Genomic DNA, 23430 nt, shown 5'->3' on the forward strand with positions numbered 1-23430 from the left:
TCGGTTTCATTCATCACTAGAATGTTTCCTGGTGGCGGAGCAGTGACAGGGACGTCTCCGTGCCAAACCCTGCAGCTGATAAATGTTCCCTCCCCTGCGGCTGTTTTCATGGTTTCGGTGTTTTTCACCAGTTCCTTTCCTTCCTCCTCTGCCAAAGCCAGAAGCTGCTTTTCTCAGCCTCTCTGCCAGGTCTTTTTTGCCCTTTTCAATTTCTCTCCTGTCACTCCTGCATCTTTCAGGAGGCGTGTGGTTAACTGCCCCATGGAGCCTCGGGAGCAGACCTCTACCAGATAGATTGCCGCTTTCTATCCAGTTTACCGGCACTCGGCAGCCAGCTCAGAGTACTTGGCTTTCCTGCGCACAAAGGCAGCCTCAATTTCCCCTTCTGATGGCATTGTGGGTTTGATGAGGCGCAACATTCTTCTTGACCACACCACAATGTCCCCCCTCTTTGCTCACAGGGTCCGGCCGGGCACAGCCCGAAGGGATGACGTGGGTCCCTCTTTCCATGTGCTCACCGCCTGTGGGAAGGGCCAAATGTGTCGGGTGCGTAGAGAGCTGGGTAGCAGCCAAAGGAGGGGTCCTTGGCGCGCTGATCGAGTTGGTGTGGGAGGTTGAGAAGTCCTGACTAGATATAGTAAAACTCACCTCCACACGCAGCTTGGGCTCTGGAAAACCTGGACGCCTCCCTCGGGAGTTGTACCGTGCATGTCCCACCGGCAGGAGGCCTCGGGGACAACCCAGGACACGCTGGAGAGACTATGTCTCTAAGCTGGACCGGAAACGCCTCGGGATTCCGTCAGTTGAGCTGGAATAAGTGGCTGGGGATAGGGAGGTCTGGGCTTCCCTGTTAAGACTGCTGCCCCCACGATCCAACCCCAGATAAGCGGAAAATAATGGGTGGAAGGATGTATTACAGTACTACTATCGATGACTACACAAGAGTTGTGTAATGCCAGCTGTCTGAAACAAGTAGTCATGTATTTCTAAAATTTCTGAAGCATAATGATATAAGTTACTAATTTTTTTTTTTAAAAAAAGGGAAACATAATAATACTTCAAATGATCAAAATTATCCCTTGAAGATTACAATGGTATCTTTTTATGGTGTACTGTACTGTCTGCAATGGGGAAATTCAGAAGTGTTTTTTTGACTGATGACTGATTTCTTTGTGAATGAATTGCATTAATGTAAGTGAGGGTTTGATCCTTGCCAATAATAATCATAGTGTCAGCGTGAATTCTTGTCTGTTGTTGATTACTAGGGTTGCTAGTCATACTAATCTTCACTTGCTTTTCAATATGTGTCCTAATTGTAAACCAAAAATTTCTCACCCCTTCACAAATATCTGCCCTGCATGCGCAATGTTCCGAAATGTAGGTTTCTCGTCTGAGCGCCGCCCCGACTGTCGGAAAGCTGCACGACACAATACGGAGACATCTAGAGGTCCGATAATACACACTTGCATTTTGAATGCAATTCAAGGTCTCGAACGGGGGACCTTATAACAGTGATATCAATAAAAGAAGAATAGAACAAACAAGCAATTAATACAAAAATTATATTAAAAAAGCTGTCATGATTACTGATGTGAGTCACCTGTGCAAACTCCTTTGGCGCCAACTGCCTCGGACGCTGATTGGCTCCCTGTTCCTATTTAAACCTACTCCTTTCTGTCACCTGTTGTCAGTCCGTCTGCGAACCTCAGTTTACTCTAGGCAAGCTTTTCGACCCTGACTCACTCCTGTTTTGGCTCCCGTCTGTTTCCCGGCTTTGAACCGTTTTTTGATCTTGACCACGTCTACTCTCCTCTCCTGGCTTTCGACTCGTTGCTGATCCCGACCACGTTTTGTGCTCTCCTGTCCCGGCTACTGACCCGTTTTTTTCCGTTCCCCACACCGCCATCGCTCGCCACGGAAGTGCCCCTTCCGCGTTCAGAGCGACCTGCTTCCCGCGATCACTGGATTGTGTGTGCAATCCTTTCCTTTCTTCCCAATAAAACTGAGTGAAATATAACGCAAGTGGGTCCTGTCTCTGTTCTGGTTCTGACAAAAAGAAAAAAAAGGGGGTGTGTTTGGGGCAGTGGGGGTTATGTGAGGCAGTTTAATATGGATCCGCAAGTCCGAAGAGGTGGGTTTGAGTCCGGATCGGAAGAATTAAAATGTCTTTAGTTTGGTGTAAGATTCATATAGCAGTTTTAACTTTAACTTTGCTATTTTTGTTCGCGTTTTTTCAGTCTCGGAATAACAAAAAATGAAAATTTGTATGAAGAATAGGAAAAAAAAAATCACAATATAAATGAATGTACAAGAAAAAAATGACACAAGTCTTGACAGGGAAAAAAGAACACATTTTATTTTCAAACTAACACCTGCTATTTACACTTTACATTTCATTTACGGGCAATTACAAATATAAAACGTTTACATTTATACAAAATTTGAATATAAGGCCCAAGCGTCAGTCCCTAAAAGCCAGTCATAAACGGTGAGTCATTCTTAAAGAGAATGTCTTACAATTTTTATAACCGCATCTTCAGAAACAGGATCTGCTTGTTTTCAAAACTCCATTCTTCCACTTTGTAAAATTTGTGTGTTCAAAAGTCTCACAGCAGGTAGTTTGTTGTTTTTGGCATAATCCTTCAAATAACAAAACGATTGTGCAACACGAGGTGGAGTTCAAACAGGGACGTAGCATTATTTTCTTGAGTTACCGGTATTCATGATTTCTCAGGAAATATTGTCATGAGAATGAATACATGTGGCTACAAATGCTATTATTTAAATACATTTCGGCATCTGGATCTAAACTCCTTGCTGCATATATGGGTAGGGAGAAGGATATTGCATTAAAAATGAGCATGGAGATATTAAATATTAGGTGTGGTCATTGCAATGATTAAAAAATCCTTAGTCAGCATAAGTAGCTTATAACGTACATGCATTTTACCAATGTGTACTGTAAAATAGACTTCTGCTTCAGGCTTTTCCCTATAGGCTCATGATTATGCATTGCTGTAGTCGGCAACCACCGGAACGCGGACCCGTACCAGGGTGTGGCTTGTTTGGTTTCAGGCTGCACAGGAAAAAAAATTGCTGAATTATTGTTTTTTTTTTTACTGACTTATTTATTTTATTTTACTCTTTACCATTTTTGTACAATGTATTTTATGGAGGAAAAGAAATACAGAGATCCCTCGGTTTTCAGAACCATCTGTGAAAAATGAAAATCTGCTAAGTAGTTTCACACCAATTTTATTTTCACTTACCAACGGAGAATGAAAGAGAGAGAAAGTGAGAGAAAATTGAAACCCAGTCCGTATTATATATTAGTTGATGTTTTTTATTTTATTTTGCAGGGGGCGAGGTGGGTCAGCGTGCTCTGATCCGAGGCCTGTCGACCGAGAGTGACAGCGAGCGAGAAAACGAGAGAAAGAGCGAACCAAGGGGTTTGGCAAATCCATCACTTTGGCGGCGTTAGAAGGGGGAGGCAAACTCTTAGCAAGATGCAGAGGAAAACGGAGCAGGTGTCTGGTCACAATACAGTATGAACGACCCTATGATACGAATTGGCCAATCGGCATCAGAGATCTCATGTCAAGTTGGGCTGGGCGATCATAGTGAATCTCGACTGCGCCCGCTTCCCACTACCCCAACTAGCACAGTAGAGTCAGCATGGCGTGAGTGATTTCGCAAGAGTGGTGCAGTCGGTGGCGGAAGTATTCATTGAGTTGATTTTAATCTTTGTTTCTTTAAATTTAACGGCCAATAGGGTTGAACCTTGACTGCCTGAAACATTTCTCAATGGGGCGGGAAGCATACATTGTTTTTCTTTTATTCTTTTTTTCTTTATGAAACTTTTTTTTCTGCGAAGGAGTGAACCAGCGATAACTGAAGCGTAACATAGCGAGGGATCTCTGTTTTAGAAAACAGTGAATTTTTTAAAATCAGATTTTCTTTAGGAAAACAAGAAGTGGCCCCACCTCACTCTGACCGTAGCTCTGGCGGCCCCCAGGAAAATTGAGTTTGAGACCCCTGCTCTATAGAGGACCATGATATGTGAAAAGAATGCAAATTTTTCGATTTTTAAGTTTTTAAAAAAATAACACACGCTCGTGTTTTTTGCCTGAATGAAGTTTTTCTTACTACTAGGATGCACTAAATAATACAAATTGTCCCTTTAAAAGCACTTAAAAAATTACAAGAACATACCGTAATCATCTAATGCAGGGGTGTCCCACCAGGTCCTCAAGAGCTGCATATCCTGCATGTTTTTGGGGTTTCTCTGCTCAAATACAGGTGAGTTCAATCACCTGGGTCATTATCAAGTTTGCTAGCAAGCTTATAATATGCATCACCAGAGTTGGAGAAGAAAAACCTCCAAAACATAAAGGACATGTGGCTCATGAGGACCGGGTTGGCCACCCCTGATCTAATGCAAAAGAAAACAAGCTTGAAATAAAAAGGTGATCATCAATATCAGGAATATAAAAAAAATAAACACTGTTAAGAGCAATAACACATTCATATTTTAAAGCTAAATTATGAAACCCACCAGTGGGTTGAGATTCCATGATGTTCTGGCTTTTAGGGTCATCTGCTTATATTTGGATATGTTCTTTTTAAATCTTAAACGTTCATCTATAAGCAAAGCATCAACACAAATCACGACACATTCTCACATCAGTCAACTTATAAAAATGCATTTTAGTTAATATCTCAGTTCTCAAATGAATTTTTTTTGGGGTGGGTATTTGTCTACCAAATGACCAGTTCAAAACGGACGTCAGACGAATGTGTGTAACTGAGGAAAACTTGCCCATATTTAATTGCATTTATCGGCACGGTCTTTGTAGATTAATGCACTCAATCCCGGCCCGTTTCAAGTCTTGGATGTTTTTATCCGTCTATGGGCTCCTCCCTTTAAATCAGGGGTCTCCTACGTGGTGCCCTCTGAGGACGACTGAGGTGCCCGCGGACCTGTTCTGAAAAAGGCTCACCAATGCTGGGTCATACAGTTTCTTTCTGAAGTACTTGAAAAGGTTGTGGCACAGCAGCTGAATGATTTTATATCAGGGAATAATCTTTTTGAATCTATGCAATCAGGATTCAGGGCTAATCACTCTACTGAGACAGCCCTGATTAAGGTAACCAATGATCATCTACTGGCAATGGACTGCGGCACTTCATGACTCTTACTGATGCTGGACCTGAGTGCTGCCTTTGACACTGTGGACCATTATATCTTACTAGAAGGGCTGGAAAACATGGATTGGTCTCTCAGGAACCGTCCTCTTATGGTTCAGATCCTACCTCTCAGATAGGACGCACTGTGTTAAATATGGGGAAATGACATCTGAGCCCTTTAGTGTTACCTGTGGTGTTCTTTGAGACTCCTTGTGATGAAGGGCTATACAAATAAACATGACTTGACTTGACATTGTCTAGTAAAAGTTTTTTTTGTAGTTTACTGAGTCTATTTAACCCTATATCAAGCAATTATCCTGGTAATACGATAATAACAACATAGTATTAACATGATAAATTGTCATTTGCCCTAATTAGTAACAAAAAGTAGCTCTCAGATTGAAAAAGGTTGGAGACCTCTGCTTTAAACGGTGGGCTCATTTCTTGGTGGAAAATATTGATTAGATAGCGCTCCGTTGTCCCATTACAGTGGACTTTAAACTGAAGGTTTCATCATAGGCTAGGTCATTTCTGAATGTGCTCATATAGGATCATTCACAGAGGGATAACAGATATTAAAGCTTGTGAAAATATATCAGTTTAACACCATTCGTATTACATTGCTCAAAACCAAATTAAACATTGAGGTAATCTCAGCAATTAACTCTCATAAAAGTTAAATACAATCCTTTTGAATTAGAAAAAAATACAGCAGTTATATAAATACACACTCGTGTTTGAGTACCTTTTCTGTACTTGTGCATGTGAAAATAACGCATTAGCCTTTTCTTAGAGACTTTAAAATGATGTAATTTTACAGTGCCGGTACTGTGATTTAAGGGTAACATGGCTCAAAGATCATCATTGGGTACATGAAATTAAAGGGACACTGTGTAGTATGTGACCAATAGAAGTCGAGGTATTGTGTTGTGCAACTGAAAACAGGGAATATTACAAACTATGGAGACTCAGATTGACCAAACCGCACCCGTTTTCTTATTTGTTTTTGGGGGGCCAGGCTTTTACAAGGTTTTGTTTTTTTGGGGGGGTACGCTTAGCAGCAAGATGGAAGACAATCATGTCAGCTCCCTCTAAATGAGCCTCAAGTCATGTCAAATACAAATTTCTCGACCTATGAATATCCTATTAAAAGTCGCATGCGCAAATTTAACTTTCTTTTTGTACAAGCCGCACTGGATTTTAAGCCGCCGGGTTAAACAGCTATACAAAATGATATTCTTCACATCACGATTAAGACACTTTGTCAATCTTACAATCCTAATTCACTGGAGCAACAGTCAATATAAATTCTAAATATAAATTATAATATAAATTCTTCATTCTGAAAACAATACTCGATGTACTGTACTGACTAAAATTTGGCCTGTAGACACGCAGAGCTATGGGACTGATCTCAAGCTCTCCCATCCTTGGCGCACATGACAAAGTGTTTGAGAGGAGACGCAAGTATTGCTACAAATACATAAATGCTTGGAATCTCTCTAATAAGTAGTGTTGGGTGATTGAATATTTTAGTGTAGCAGCCGTGGAATAATTATTGGGTATATATTCCTTATCGCGCTAAAAACTGTGAGATTGTATTAGGTTGTTATCAGTCCGATAACTGGTGGCCCAAAATTTATCGTGTACCCCTTCTTAGTTAGTAATTAGTGTCGGCATGTATATTGATTTATTATTTATTAGTGGCAATACTTGGTCTCCTCTCTATCACTTTGTCATGTGTGCAAGGGATGGGAGAGCTTAAGATCAGTTGCATCGCTCTGGATGTCTTACAGGCTCTTGATGATTATACCATGATACAATTGTATCGTAAGCCACGGTGTTTAAAATTTAAAAAATAAAAACTAGTGACCTGTAGTCTAAAATTTCCAATATTTTTGAAAAAATGCACGTTTTTGCTCGTAATTCAAATCAATATTGTCGAATAACGAATGAATGATGTTATTTCTAACCACTATAAAGTACAACACAATACACAGTGTTCCTTTAATAGACAGCATAAAGGTGGTCATTCAAAAATAAGTTTAATTTAGTGTTTATAGTTACCTGCACAGCATCCCACTGGGATGGCATATTTACTATTTTGGTGAGTTTGGAAAAATACCTCTAAAAATATCCCCTACCCAGGTTGATGGCCAGTGAGGGTATCTTATTCATCTCCAAATACAAGTATGGCATTTTTCCTTGGCACTTTGATGTTGATCAGCCCGGTCGATGTACTAGTGACCTGCTCCAGCATTGGAGCTTCCCGTGGTCCAGTCGATGATTATGAAGCTCAAGCTCATTATCATGAAGGAGACACCCAAAGCGGCAAAGCAGGCAGCCTAAAAACCAAAGTCAGGGAAATGGCGTCAGAATCCTTCAAACAGGAGGAGTAGTTTGCATTTAATCAGTCACGTTCGATAACACTTTGTTTCATACGCAAGTCTTGAGTACCATAAATTACGGACTACAGACTACACCTAATGAAAATTTAGTGACAAAACTCAATTTTGTCATTGTACGAGCCGCACCAGATTTTAAATCGCAGGCTTAAACAGCCATAAAAATGAACTGATTAACGTCCATGTCTTAAGTTTTAAACCCAGTTTTCAGCTGCGTCTTTTTCCATTCTCTCTTTGATGTACATATACAATGCAGAATATATGTACATATTTTATTTGATTTTATTAAATCCTGTTTTAAAATTATTTTGTAAGCTCTGTACACTGGGTTGCAAATTAAATTGTATTATCATTTTGTGTTCATGAATATAATGACACTCTCTAATCTTGAATCTTAATTTGCCACAGTTCTGTTTTTGGATCATGTGACCATTCAAGATGTGGATTTCAAAGATGAGCACATATTTACTACTGCACCAAAAGAAAATGCAAAAAAGGGCTACGTTGCATAAAATGTGAGCCTTATATTCCTAGACAATAACGCCAGGGCAACAGTTCTGCGTAGAACACTGCCAGTTTCCAACAGAGACGTGTCTTTTTGTGTTTTTGTCTTTTATGGTTGCTGCGGAGAAGCACCAGAGTACATTCCCTTGTTATCGTTCCTTGAGGAATAAAGGAAACTCCAGAGACCTGACATTGATGCCATTGATACGGAAAGAGAAGTGTAGCGTAACTTCCACTGCTGATCAAACAGTGATAATTTGATACAAACTTCCCATTTTGCTCCTATTCTGTATAATATGAATAATGTTGCCAAAACCATCGATTACTGGTAATTTATCTTGAAGAGCATCAGAAATGTTTCCAAATGTGACAGCAGTGTTTTGTTTTTTGTGCGTTGTGGAAAAGAGCAGCCCACCGTTTTCCTCAGTGTACTAGAAAAAAAGGTGTACCGTATTTAAAGCGGCAGTGTTTAAAATGTAGCGAGAAAGTAGTAGTCCAGAACTTTAAGTCATACATAGAAAACATAGAAATAGCATTAACACATAAAATCACCTGGCAGCACGGCGGCGCAGTGGTTAGCGCTTGTGCGGCACAGTTCATGTCATGGGAACCTGTCGTGGGTTCAAATCCAGCTCCAGACTTTCTATGCGGAGTTTGTATGTTCTCCCCGTGCTTGCGTGGGTTTCCGGGCACTCCGGTTTCCTCCCACATTCCAAAAACATGCATTTCAGGTGAATTGGCCGGTCCAGATTGTCCCTAGGTGTGAATGAGCGAATGAGTTGTCTGTCCCCGTGTGCCCTGCGATTGGCTGGCTACCAGTTCAGGGTGTCCCCTGCCCACTGCCCGAAGATGGCTGGGATGGGCTCCAGCCCCCCCGCGACCCTAATGAGGATAAGCGGTACGGCTAATGAGATGAGATGAGATAAAATCACCTGTATAGATATAAAAATCCATTAGTGCTACCGGCTTCCATCAGATGCATCGATACCCTTGAAAAAATTGGTATCGGCGCTGATACCAAAATCTCGTATCGGTTCTCACCCATGGCTACGTTTAATTGGCTCACCAGGATCTTGGGAACGGAGTTCATTGGTTCGCTTTCTTTGGGAACGATGCGAATGTAGAAGACGGCCGGGAAGATGAAAATAAGGCAAGGGGCAGACGTGGCACCTGCAACCAGGGAGGATAAACAATTAGTTTTTTTGTGACACCTGAAATAACAAAAGTGCTACTTATGAAACATTGTCAGTGTTTTTTTTTAAACTTTATAACCCCGGCGGGCCGTCCGATAAGCAAATACGTGTCCGTACAATGTCACCAGTCACTAAAATAACAAATCCCACATATTATTGGAAAGCTGAAACTCTTGGGATTCATCCATTAATTTCAAAATTTACTCATCCAGGAGAACATCACGATCAGTCTGAAACAAGACACCCAAACACTATAAAGCCGTGATAGCTCAACAATAACGGCCACATAATGTCCATTTACAAGTAAACAGACACGTACAATTCTTTCCAATATGGCCGTTAGCCTCAGGCCTTTTGATTGACACCACTCTCGGCCAATAGCAGGCCTTTTCTCATGGTACGGAGCCCGCATTAGCCCATAAGGGCCTGTATTGATGGAACAAACATCGCCTCCTTTGGCATTTCAGCCAGTAGTAACCCATAAAATGAGGATTAAGACATGGTTAGCCAATGCCACCCTTTTACGGCTGAGAACCATGATCTCGGACTGGAAGGTGCTGATCTTCATCCCGGCCGCTTCAATCTCGGCTGCAAATCGCTCCAGTGAGAGCCCTAGTTCACGGCTTAAGGAAGCCAACAGCACCACATCTTCTGCAAATAGCAGAGATGCAATGGTGAGGCTTCCAAACCAGACCTCTACCCGCCAAGGTTGGCCAAGAACTTTTCTCCATAAAAGTTATGAACAGAATAGGTGCAAAGGGCAGCTCTGGCGGAGTCCAACCCTCATTGAAAACAAATCTGGTAATACAGGGGCCGCACAGGCCTGATAAGACTTTGTGTTATTGTTGCTGTTCTTATATCATAACTGCTATTATAATAGTATAACAATTGTTATATAATTGGTGTGTTTAATAGGTAAGATGAAGTGGTAGGGAATTTATGCATTTGCTTCTGACTACCCCTTTTCGAACATATTATGTAATATATTGGTTTTTGAGTTATTGTTTTTGTTCTGTTTTTTTATTTTAATGTTCGAATAAAGTTTTCATTCATTCATTCATAAGACTGTACAATACTCCAACCCTCAAAGGGCTTCACGAGGAACACTGTCGAATGCCGTCCACAAAAAACATGTAGACTGGATAGGCAAACTTCCATGCACCCTTAAGGATCCTACAGAGTGTGTAGAGCTGGACCACTGTTGCATTGCCCAGACGAGAACCACACTGCTGCTCTTGGATCCGGAATTCAACTTCCTGATGGACCCTCCTCTCCTGTACTCCTGAATAGACCTTACCAGGAAGGCTGAGAAATGTGATTCTCCTGTAGTATGAACACAATCCCCGATCCCCCTTCTTGAAAAGGGGGACCACCACCCCAGTCTGCCAGTCCAGAGGTATGTTGAAGAGGCGTGTCAACCATGACGCGCTCACAACATCCAGAGCCTTAATGAACTCCTGGCAGATCTCATCCACCCTTGGGGCCTTGCCACCGAGGAGCTTTTAACAACCTCTTTGACCTCAACCCCAGAGATATGAGAGCCCACCTCAGTCTCATAACAAAAAAAAACTTCTTAAAATAAAATATTTATATAAAAGTTAAAATTTAAAATTAAACTGTGACTACTGTTAAACAAACAAAAATTACATCAGTTGGATAAGTTTAAGCAGCTTAATTCTTATAATATGTATAGATATAACTGGATAATCACATCAATCAATTATTTTGGGATTTAAGTGTTAAGATCCAGCATGAACAAGCTGTCAGACCATTTCTTTCCATGTATATTTTCCTGATTGCACTTGTTTCCTGACCTCTTGATGCCTGTCCTTGACCAACTGTGAACATCCTTTAACTTTAAGTTTGTCAGGATTGTGTTTTTTGTTTGGAATTATCTCTACACCTAACATTTGTGAAGCACTTTTTGTTATCTCCCTTTGCCCCCTAATAAACTAGACCCTCAACGTTGTGTCTGCACCTGTGTTGTAAAAAATAAAAGAAAGCTTATTAACTTGCTATTTCTTGACCAGCCTTTGTAAAATAATTATTTATATAATTTTAAATGTATATATTGCAACATTGTGTTTTTAACCAGCTTCTCTACTTCAATACCACCGACACATGTTTTTGGGTGATCTTTGTTTAAGCCCCTCGCACGTTGGTCACGTTATCGGTGGCTTTAAAAACGTCCTTGGCGGCGAGTAAACGGAAATACTTTCAACTTTCACCCCGAGCCAAAGAACCATGACCTCAATTCTGTGGAAATGCCGGCAAAGTGATGTTGACTCTCTTCTGACTTTTTTTTTTACCGTTTTTTCTGGGTCAACACTCGCTGGTCACGTTTTTAGGTGTTTTTTATGTAGAAGTACTGAAAAGGTGGTGCCGTGTCAAAAAAGACGGGTAAACACAGATTCTAAACAGTCGGAATATGTAATTCATAATACTTATTTTGTCAATACATCTGTATATCTCATCTCATCTCATCTCATTAGCTGCACCGCTTATCCTCAGTAGGGTCGAGGGGCATCTGTATATCATTTTGGCTAATATACAGAGAAGTATTTATTCATTGATCCAGTTATTTTAGTGCTTATAATCTGTGTCATTGTGGAGCTATTTTGCGTCACGTACCGAATCCTGTTTCAAGAACTGGTCACATATTACATCCATTATCTGCAGCACTTATCCTTAGTAAGGTGGCGGGGGTTCAGCCCATCCCAACCATCTTCGGGCAGTGGGCAGGGGACACCCTGAACTGGTTGCCAGCCAGTCGCAGGGCACGCAGAGCCGGACAACCCACTTGCTCATTCACACCTAGGGACAATTTGGACCGGCCAATTAACCTAACAGGGAGAACAAGCAAACTCCACACGGGAAGGCTGCAGTAGCTGGACTTGAACCCTGAAGGTCCGCACCATGGGGCTGCGTGCTAACCACCCACTTATTTCATCCCAACGTTCAAAAAAAAAAAAACAGTTTAAATCAGTTTGGTATTATATTTGTTTTCTTTGAAGTAAATTTGGCCTGCTTTTGCCAAAATCAAAATTAATGGCTGCTGATGGTGCATGAATATTGCCAGCTTCTTTTATTTGATTTTCATGTTATAGAGAGTTTTATTAAAATGAATCTTTTTTTATCCGTTTCACATTTCAGATTACTGACAGGGGCGGCAGTAGCTCAGGAGGTAGAGCGATCCTTTTAGGATTAAGGGATCCCAGTTCGAATCCCGGCTTGTCCGTGTTACATGCCGAAGTGTCCTTGGGTAAGACACTGAACCCCCAATACCCCCAATAAGCAGGTTAGCGCCTTACATGGCTGCACAGATTACGGCCGCTATTGGGAAATGTGAAGCACAATGTAAAGCGCTTTGGGAAGTCATTGACTTGAAAAGGGCTATATAAATGCAGATCATTTCATTTCATTTCATTTCAAATACTGGTTCATTTATCTTCTTGGATTATATATATTTTATTTTTTTTGGCAGGTTCAAATACTAAACTTGATTGTTCGACAAATAATGCAATACATCAATGATTATTATTACTGCAACTGATATTATTATTATTCTGATTATCATAGTCATTATTATAGTAGGTGTTGTTCTTCACAATCACATTATTTCATTAAAAGAAACAAAAAACATTCAAAATGTTTCAATGAAAACATGGGGAAAAGATAATTGTGGTAAAAACAAGAATGAAATATCTATCTATGAAAATATGGGAGGAAAAATATAACTGCAAAATCCAGGCAGGGTGCAAACTCAAATATATGCTGTGGTCACCACTAGATGGCAGACATGTTTTGTTTTTTCTTTTACTACACGAAGTCAACCTTTTTTGTTTTCATGGTAGTTTATTTAAAGGTTTAATGATCATGTTGCCTAAATTGACAGTACAAAGTGTTCTTGTTATTTGTGGCAACCATTGCTAAGGAGGTAATATAGGTTATTCACTTTGATCAACAAGTTTGCTGTTATCTGAGATATTACAATACTTTAACATGTTTTTTATACTATTTTTTTTTTCTGAAAAAAATAACAAAAAGCATTGGCTCAAGAGGTGAAGGGCTCATCTTGGGATCAAGGTCGCAGGTTCTATTCCTGGATCCTCTGTGTTATATGTTGAAGTGCCCTTGAGCAAGACACTAATGCCCCCGATAGCAGGTAGTTGCCTTGCATGGCTGACGCTGCTATCGGTGTGTGAGTGGGTGTGTGAATGGGTGTGTGAATGGGTAAGTGTAAATTATATCGTAAAACGCTTTGGGAGATCTTTATTGACTTTGAAAAGCGCTAAATAAATGCAGACCATTTACATTACATGTATGTTGTTTAATTCATTTATTAAGTCAAGTCAAGTCATATTTATTTGTATAGTCCTTAATCACAAAGAGTCTCAAAGGGCTGCACAGACTATAGCAAACCACAGACAATTATTACACCATCCCCTGCTCTAAACCTACCTGAGGGCAAGGAAAAATTCAAAAAACTTGAGGAAAATGAAGAAACCTTGAGAAGGGACCTCACATGAGGTAATCCCCCGCCAGGATGACCAGGCTGCAATGGTTGTTGCATTAACAAACAGTAAAATATAAAAGAATTAAAGTATAATGTAAAATAAGAAATAAAAAGAAAAGGATGATTTAATTATGTATTATGAATTACTTATTTTTGGGGAACATAATGCAAACACTCAAAATACAGGAAACATAAATTAAAATGTTTAAAAATCGACAAAAAGAAGATAAAATACGAAACAATTTTAACCTTTTTTATACTCAATAAATTCAAAGTCATCAGCAAAGCCCAGCACAACAATGACTTCCACCCTCTTTGTTCCTCTGGAATGGATGGAACGACGGCATCCTCTTTTGGACAGTTGCCAAACGCACCAATTTACCATGCACAATAATGAAATGTATGACATGAAGTTTTGAATGTCATTAAAACATCCAAGGCAATGTATTGAAAGAATAATGTTCTCACCGTACGTAATCATGTCTATTGGAGGGGCATTTTCAAGTACAGAACATTGGCTTTCCAACAAGTTTAGCAACTTCAAACACCGTCATCTAATCCTGGTGGTCTCAGATATGTAAGACCATGCCCATAGAGGCATGATCTGGTAGAGCGTCACTGGTCCACAAAATAATTTTTGGCTGAGCCTTGCTGTTTTTCTCCTACCTGGCTGACTCGTTGACTTGTTAAAAAACTATTTTGACAAATCAAAAGAGAAAAATAGTGTCTCGAAAGAAACTGGATCTCTGTTGGTGGGTAGCTGGTTCCCACTTCGAAGGGACGGTTCACAGAGCCGTTTCATTCGCGAAGGACACGAGTAGATTGCTGTACCACTAATTAGACTTTTCTTTTAGCGCATAAGTAGATACTGTCTTTGTAATCGCTATCCAACCATATGGTTGGCACTATTTTGTGTGGTGACCTAATCCCAAAAGATGTGACTCAACAACATTGGAGAAAATTACAGCGTTGGCGTTCTGCAGCCAGAGTAACGCACCACTTTTGACCGTCAGTAGCAATAATGGCGTTGTAAGAAAAAGTAATTCATTAGATCAACCCGTTACTGAAAATATAACGGCGTAAGTCCCGACACTGACGGTAACTAATTACTGTTTTTCACTAACACGCCCAACAATGGTAGTTTATGAGTTGCAAGTAGTGCTGCGGTGCTTCAATAGTAACGCTAAAATGGCATACTCACCGATGATTCCAAAGATGCCCAGAATATTGGGAGCAAAAATGACGAGCAAGTTGATGAAACTGAGCAGTATCAGGGCGATGGCGATGTGACGCAGCCAGCTGAACGCTTTGGTAGGGAACAACATCTGCTGGATGGCTCTACGCACCTGTGTACACATACATACACATACACGGGGGCAACAAAATCTAGATGACCTTCCTGGGTAGTATCCAAGTGCGAGAAGTGTAAACTTACCGGGAAAAGCACGATGGGGACGGTGAGTGTGACTGCGGTGAGGACGGCAACACGCACGCACAAAATTAACGTGTCGTAGGGATCAATACGGCTGTAAGTGTGAAGCAATTCTGGCTCCACGTTACCTGCAAGTGTCAAATTCAGAGCAGCAGTCAATATTTTTAATAGATGAATACAATCAGCATATCGCAATGGCATGCTTCTGTTCATGAACTGTATCGCTTGTTTAAGGAAAAATGTCTATTCTTTTCCACAGTGCCAAACATTGAATTAAAAATAACTGAGCACCTGCTGACCGTGGTCCTATGTACAATTAGACGTAAGTCGAGCAAGTCGTAAGTAGGATGTTACCTGTATTCAAAACCAAGCCGGGAAGATCAGGTCCAGGGCCGTTGCTAGCCATTTGGGTGCCATAAGCACAAATGCTTTATGGCCAGTGCGCCATATGAGCCGATAAAAAATAATTTGAACCTAGGAGAGTGCGCCCTTTAGAACTGCGCCAAATGGGTGTGGAAATACAGTACAATAGCTTTAACTACCGGCGAGCGACGCATGAGCTTCATCTTGTTTCTTTTTGTTTTTTCTTTTCTCCGCTCCGAACACTTGTTGCCGTTCCAAGGCCATGTTCGCACAGGCGTTTACCAATTGTGAATGAGGCATAATCAAACATACCACTGGTAGGGGAGGGGGGCACCATGAGATTGGAGATAGCCCGGGGCACAAAGCAGATTCACCCCATTTCTAAAGAAATTTTGTTTATGCTGTTTTTGTATTGTTTAGCCATATTAGCACATATTATTAACACTTTTAACACTTTAGACTTTTTTTTCAAGGACCATAATTTCGTTTGGTGCCCTCCTGGGCCCTTGATGCCCTACGCAGTGCGCGTTATGTGCGTTTGCGGGGCTACGGCGCTGATCAGATCCATTGTTTTGATCACAAAATCCATTAACCTGAATTAGCTAAAAAGATCACATTCGTTTTATTTTAAGTTTAAACTTTAGTCAAAATAAGGTGAGAGGACATCAATGGGGTTTGAACTTGGAAGGAGGACCGGGATGAGAGCTCTCAGATAAGAAAATTCCATCTCTTCCTTAATCTCAAGTCAAGTCACATTTATTTGTAAAGCCCTTTCTTGTATAACCCTATTCCCGTTCCAAAACAAATGACGGAAAAAACAAAAAGTTCATGTAATAATAGTACCTTTAATGGTCAATAAGCTGAATTTTGAATGAAGTTTAGAAACACTTCGCTTCAGCCACTTCTGGCATTTTAACAGAATTAACATGCACAGACATGTAAATGATCTGCACTTTTCAGGTCAATGAAGACCTCGCAAAGTGCTTTCCAATGTGCCTCACATTTACCTGTTCATCCACACACTCAAACACCGATAGCGGTGTCAACCTGCTTATCCGGGGCATTAGGGATTCATTGTCTTGGGGACATTTTCGACATATAACATGGAGGAGCTGGGAATCGAACATGCGACCTCTCGATCCCAAGACGAGCGCTTTACCTCCTGAGCTACTGTATTTTTATTAAAACAATAGTTTGTTGCTGACACAATTTTCTGCCATTTTGCTGCTATAGATACTCAAAAACTTGCAGAAATAACAGGAAAAATTATCATTTTTGGCCACTTCTTCTACATTAGTTATTATAGCTTCTAATTATTCTCCTTAGTGCTTTTTAGCACTCATTTTTGGTTGCCCTAGACAATACAGTGGTCAAATAATACAATTTACTTTCATTTCAGCAATTACAATTGAGAAGGGTTTTTGTGACAATGTGTATATCAAAACATGAAACGAATATTTCAGTTTAGAATAATCTGAATTGAAAATAATATTGAGGAAAAAAAAATATATATATATATATATATATATATATATATATATATATATATATATATATATATATTTTGGTTGAAACGAAATTGCAATGAAATGAAAAAGTTCAAATAGTGAGATATATGTATTTCGAAACAACTCACATTATGGACTTTTAACAGAAAAACCTCACCCACTCAACCCAAACAATCAACACATCACTATAGGTGGAAAATCTAAATCTTCCGTAGTAGTTGGTATCCGAAAACTCCAGATGAATTACACAAAAAGGCACAACTCAAAATTATTCAAGTTCACAAAAGAAAATTTGTTTCGGTTAGCTTACACAGTGCTGTTTAAAATAGGTACATAGCCAGTAGGTACAGTCGATTCTCAGAAAACAAACAAGACCTAGCATTCATAAAAGGCAAATAGTTTAAAGGGGTGTCGCAGTGTGGCAACCAATCTCTGAGTTCATCAATTTTGGGGAAGAAAAGAAACAAAAACAGGTGTGAATCCGGTGTGAAACAGGTGGCGCCTATTTAAGGATGATGAAGCCAGCATAGGTTTAACATGCATTTGAGGAAAATGGGTCGTTCGAGACACTGCTACGAGAAAACGGAGTTATTTGATTAAAAAGTCTATCAGAGAGGGAAGAACCTATAATGAGGTGCAAAACATTGTTTGCTGTTCAACTAAAATTATCTCCAAAGCCTTGAAATAGGTAGAAATAACAGAGACACGTAGAACAAAACCGAAGACCACTATTAAAATGGAGCAAAGAATAACCAGAATGGCAAAGGATCAGCCAATGATCAGCTCCGGACGATCAAACACAGACTGGAGTTACATGTAAGTGCTGAAACAGTTAAAAGACGTCTGTGTGCAGCATTTTTTTATTTTTAAGAATCCCACACAAAGTGCCTCTTTTAAAAGAAAGGCATGCGCAGAAGAGGTTACAATTCGCCAAAGAACATATCAACTCGCCTAAAGAAAAATGGGGGAACATTTCGTGTACTGATGATAGTAAAAGTGTCCTTTTTGGGTCCAGGGGCCACAGACCATGTGTGAGAAGACCACCAAACTCTAATTTTAAAAACTTAGTACACATTGAAGACAGTGAAGCATGGTGGCGCAAGTATCATGGTCCGGGCATGTTTCCCCTACCCTGGTGTTGGGTCCATTTATCGCATACCAGTGATCATGGATCAGTTTGTTTATATCAAGATACTTGAAGAAGTTATGTTGACTTATGCTGAAGAGGACATGACCTTGAAATGGGTGTTTCAACAAGACAATGACCACAAACACGCCAGTAGACGAGCAAAGTCTTGGTTCCAAACCAATAAAATTAATGTTATGGAGCGGCCAGCCGAATCGCCAGACCTCAATCCAATCGAGAACTTGAGAATGTAAATGAATTGTGGAATGATGTTAATTATGGAGCGAAATAACAACCAAAAGGTGCCACCAGTTGGTTGACTCTAAGCCACACAGACATGAAGCAGTTGTAAAAATTGTCATGCAACTAAATATTATCCATCTATCCATCTACCTTGGTCACATCCCTCAAGAGGAGTGACCGACAGCAAGACACACACATACAATAACAAAGAAAATAAAAGGGAAATAAATAGTAAAAAAAACACACACAATTTTTTTGGACCATGGCCAACCCAATTGCCCAAACATCCAAACAAGTTAGGCACCTCGGCACCCAAATAGTCATGCTTTCGTCCCTCCAGATGAAATGGGACACCAGAAAGCGGCCAACTAAATACTAAGATTTCTAAATCCTACTTTTTTATGTGAAATACACAATAATTTTGAGTTTGTGCAGTCAACAGCTGACACTTCTATTTTTTTAACACACTTCTTTGAACTATTTGCCCAATTGCATGCAATGAATGATTGGTCTTGTTTGTTTTCTAAGGATTTACTGCACCTACGGGTAACTTGTTTAGCATTTCACAATAAAAAAATCTACTAAAACCTGAGATATTCTGGTAAGTCACATTGTACTGGTATTATTTTGAACAGCACTGTAAATACTGAAAAATGTTTTGAAGAAAATTAAAGAAGTACTGATTGCACATTAGCTGTAATACGAACCTGCGTTTGTAAGAATGAATGGGAGAATTGGGAATGTTTTTTTTATTACTGTATGATAGCCATCTACTATTAAGGAGTGTAATTGACCCTCGGATTTTTTTTTCTTTTTTTAGCATTATTTTGCCAAGGCAAAGCCCTGCGTCCCACTAAAAACGGGTTCGTGACCCAAAAAACACCAATTGAGAAACACTGGTCGACAGTACCTTCACTGTATAGAAATCAAATACAAGCACTCACCATAAAATGTCAAGTAGCCAAAGAGAGCTGCCAGAAAGTACATGGTGTACATGACAAAGATGGAGATGTTGGACACCTTTTGCATCTTCTTTTTATTGGGGCTATATTTTGGAAAGGAAACGCACGCCTAATACATTTTGAAGTCAAATATGAACAAAAGTTTCAGAGATAAACAACTCACTTGCGAAGCTCAGTGTAAATGGGGAGGACCTCGGGGTGGCAAACGAAGGCAAAAGCCAAGATGGGGATGGTGTAAGCAGTCTGCGGAGAAATGATCAAATTAATTGAGAAGTCTATATCGGGAATCTATGGCATAGATGGCCCTTCTCATGAGTGCATTTGGCATGGATACAAATTTTAAATCACGCAAATTTTCTGTATGTGCATACGTACATATGCATACATAGGGAACATATAGGGTACATTTTTAACTACAGTTTACAGTCAAGGTGTCACACCAACAGACCCTGTTTTGGATGTAAATCACTAAATAATCATTTGTATCGAATATCATCAAATAATCCATGTCCCGTTTTAAAACACTTGGTTATAAAAAAAAACACGGAAAAAAACTGTAAACACCCAGAGCAATTTGATTGGATGAGTGGTAGGGATGGGCGAAGCTATGAACACAACGTACTCCCTTTTCCTACTCACTCAGCGCTGTCTGCGCCATAGGTAATTAAGTCGGTATCTGAGATTTGTGACATTTTTACAGAAGAACTTTGCTCGCACCTTGAAACCATTATTTATGAAAAAAATGACAGTCAAAATGAGCTTTAACATTCTTAAAAAACTGCAAGGGGGAAACAAATTTTAAGTGGTTTATCTGTATGGGACACGCATTATTATTATTTCATGGATGTTATCAAATCATCAAACATCACACACTGAAATAAAATGCGCTGAATAATAAGCTTCTCTTTGGAGAGTGGGTTACGGATTTTTGTTGAATTTTGTCTTAAAATATATGGTATGGCTCTCTCCACCCCCCAACAACATCAAAATATCTTGCTTTTATGGCTCTTTGAGTCAAAATGGTTACTAACCCTTGGTCTATATTGTCATTGATAACAACTCTGGACACTGTAAGCAATGAGATTAGACATGGCACTCTGGGATAAACACGTACTAAAGGCTTAAAATAGAAAGATAATATAAAAAATATAGCTGGGTAAATTGACAAAAAAATTTGCAACTGACGGACCGTGCGCGTGGTTCAAATTGGTGTTGTAACGAACAGATTCCCTATTCCCTAATTGGTCTGCTCCCGTCCTCCCAAAAGCATCCAAGTGAACCGTGAATAGCTAAAAAAAACAAATCTCCCTGATAATAAAAAACACGTTCAAATAATAATTAAATGTAAAAAAATACAGTTACAAGATTTTAATAAGATTGTATTAATGAAATAAAATGTGAGTTTATTATGAGCACTTACAATGGAGGGAGTTACGAATGAGTGTGTGTGGTGCGGAGGAAGGGAGGGGCCGTATTCAAGGAGGAGCCATGAAGATTGCTTACCTGACCACTTATGTTTTCCCCGAATTTTCTGTTCTCGTCCGTCCCATTTAAGCTTTAATCCGCATCGTCTTGGTCGCAAGTAACAAACGACAACACCGTCGTAGATTGCTAATATCGTCGTGCTATTCTACATAGACTGTCTTGCTGTGAGTAAACGGGTGCCGTGTTGTGTTTGTAAGGTTTATTGGCGCTTAATAAGGAAAATTTGCAATAATTGATAAGGGGAGCGAAAGGTGGAGGTTGACAGGTATGAGATGAAGAAACTGTGTATGATACGTAAGCAATTACTGTACACTTAAAATTAAAGTCACTGTATCTTCAAGAGGACGTACACACAGAAAACATTTTTATAGCATCTTTTTCTTTTTTGCCTGTAGTAGTTTTCATGTGCAATTGGATGAGCTGATGGCAGTAAGCAGTCCTGTTCGGTGAGCGGTCTCTATTGGTAGCCTCTGGGACTGCTCGTGAGCAGGAATTCTTGTGTTTAAAGGTGCTCATATAAAGAGGTACCACTATAGTATCAAAAGCGTGGATGGGGACTTACCTGTGAGTTCATAGTGACCATGCGCGGCGTGCAAAGGGCTTCGTCCTCTTCGTGAGTCGAGAGGTGATGGCCGCCATGGCTTGAAACGTTCATGCTCGTGGTATGGTTGAGTGAGTTATACTCTACGAACGGGCACGAAATTTGGAACTTCTTATAGATGACCTATCGAGGGTATGGAATGGAAAGCTGTGAGGTTCAAAGAACATTTTTTGCAGTTTAACGGTTGGTGGGGAAAAATAATGATTTTGGTGGGCAAATACAGACGCTCCCTTACTTACGACCATTCGACTTATGAAAAACGGTACATACGAACATGTTTAAAAGGATGGCGAAAAATATCCGGACATTGCTGTAAATTAGATTTTGTATTTTGTGCACCTTTTTCCGAGTACAGGACATTACTGTCGTGCTTCTTTCTGCCGCTATCGCCGTATGAGGTCACCGAGAATCCACCCGGAAGAAAACAAATCTGCTTCCTCTTCCTAGTTTGTGTGTAAACATTCTATACTGTATCTCCAGCGTGCTGAGAACTTTTGCAGTTGAAAAAAGGTCGGAACGCTTTTTTTTTCAGCCACTCTCTACCACGGAGGAGGACCTCTTGAAGCTCATCTTCCAAAAGTAAGTTAAACTTAACTTTATTTATTTTTATACAGCATATTATTTTTGAAATCTTTATTTTTTAGTACAAAACAATACCGGTTACTTATATAAGCCTTTAACATACTTATATACACCTTAAACATACAAAATATAGCACTGAAGCAACTTACGAACAAATTCAACTTACGAACAATCGTCTCAATCGTAAGTCGGGCAGCGTCTGTAGTGTATATTTTCAAGTTATCTCTTAACATTGGTGATTGCTCAATATTAGTGGGGACAAGTTTCCCCTACATCCATGCCAAACCTACGCCCTTGATTCAAATCCATGTTTATTGTAACTGCACATTATACAGTATATGTTTTAGAAAATTTTGCAGGCTTTCAGTAAAGTTTATAATTTTAGGGATAGAATTGCAGGTATATCGCCATTGTCGGAGTGAACAATTACTTTTTGTTTAATACAAATAATTTAGCACAGGGTTGGGCACATATGGCCCGTGAGGCGTTTTGATCCGGCTTGCTCAACGAAAATGCTATGTATGATACTGACATAAATATGTTTTACAGATTTCTTGTCCCAGTGGTTCTAAAATGAAAATCTCTAAAACTGCTTTAAAATAGCCATATACTGAAGAAGTTTGGACCCAAATTATAAAAAAAAAAACATGTACCTAAACAACTATAATTATTTAATTGTCTAGATAATAAAGATCAATATAGCGGTACTTGTAAAATAATTAGAAATTTCACATTTTGAGACCATTTACTGTACTCTACTGTCAAGCAGCGCTCTTATGCAAGACATATGTACAATATGTTTGTATTTGCTACAATTTTCTTTTTCGACTCGATCGTTGCTGGCACTGTTTTCCACTTTTCTTTTCCCTAAACATTAATAACTTTCTTGGGATCCATTATTATGGGCAGACAGAAAGAAATAAAACCAAAAAAATCACATTAAAATGAGATGTGGTCCATCTAAAACTCAATTGGAACGGCACCGATTGACTGAACAAGAACGAGATCGAGTCGGGCATTTTAGCCATCTATTTATTGCTTCTTCTTGGCATTATTCTGCCAAGGCCAAGGACTAACTTTTGGGTCCAGACTCACCCGTTTATAAACACTGCCTGAACCAATTATTAATAAAAAGGTGTTGTTATTGCTTTGGCTCCTTTCTTATCTTCAGCGTCCCTTTGTGTCTATGCGCAAAAACCATCTGTTTCATGAACTCTTGACCAACATTCAAGTAACTGGTCAAGATAATTATTACATTCCATGCAATAAAAAAACACTTCTGAAGTAGACGTAGTTTTTCGATGCCAATGGTCAAATTTAGTG

At 39.7% G+C, this 23430-nt stretch overlaps 1 protein-coding gene across 1 annotated transcript in view; it reads right to left on the reverse strand.

The window, feature by feature from the left end:
• Positions 1-2330: 2330 nt before the first annotated feature.
• The window catches only part of LOC148363998 (sodium-coupled neutral amino acid transporter 3-like), a 55902-nt gene continuing 34802 nt past the window's right edge, over positions 2331-23430 (reverse strand). Inside the window, exons 11-17 of the mRNA XM_088338129.1 lie at positions 21487-21648; positions 19603-19682; positions 19422-19522; positions 15241-15365; positions 15007-15151; positions 9163-9266; positions 2331-7532 (exon numbers count right to left, since the gene is read on the reverse strand). Of these exons, the coding sequence (XP_088194255.1) occupies positions 7428-7532; positions 9163-9266; positions 15007-15151; positions 15241-15365; positions 19422-19522; positions 19603-19682; positions 21487-21648 (822 nt within the window). The 3' untranslated portion in view covers positions 2331-7427. The remainder of the gene's footprint in view (positions 7533-9162; positions 9267-15006; positions 15152-15240; positions 15366-19421; positions 19523-19602; positions 19683-21486; positions 21649-23430) is intronic.

The sequence above is a fragment of the Urocampus carinirostris genome, chromosome 6 (assembly GCF_059441175.1).
Source record: "Urocampus carinirostris isolate Australia breed hairy pipefish chromosome 6, RoL_Ucar_1.0, whole genome shotgun sequence".
Taxonomy (NCBI): Eukaryota; Metazoa; Chordata; class Actinopteri; order Syngnathiformes; family Syngnathidae; genus Urocampus; species Urocampus carinirostris.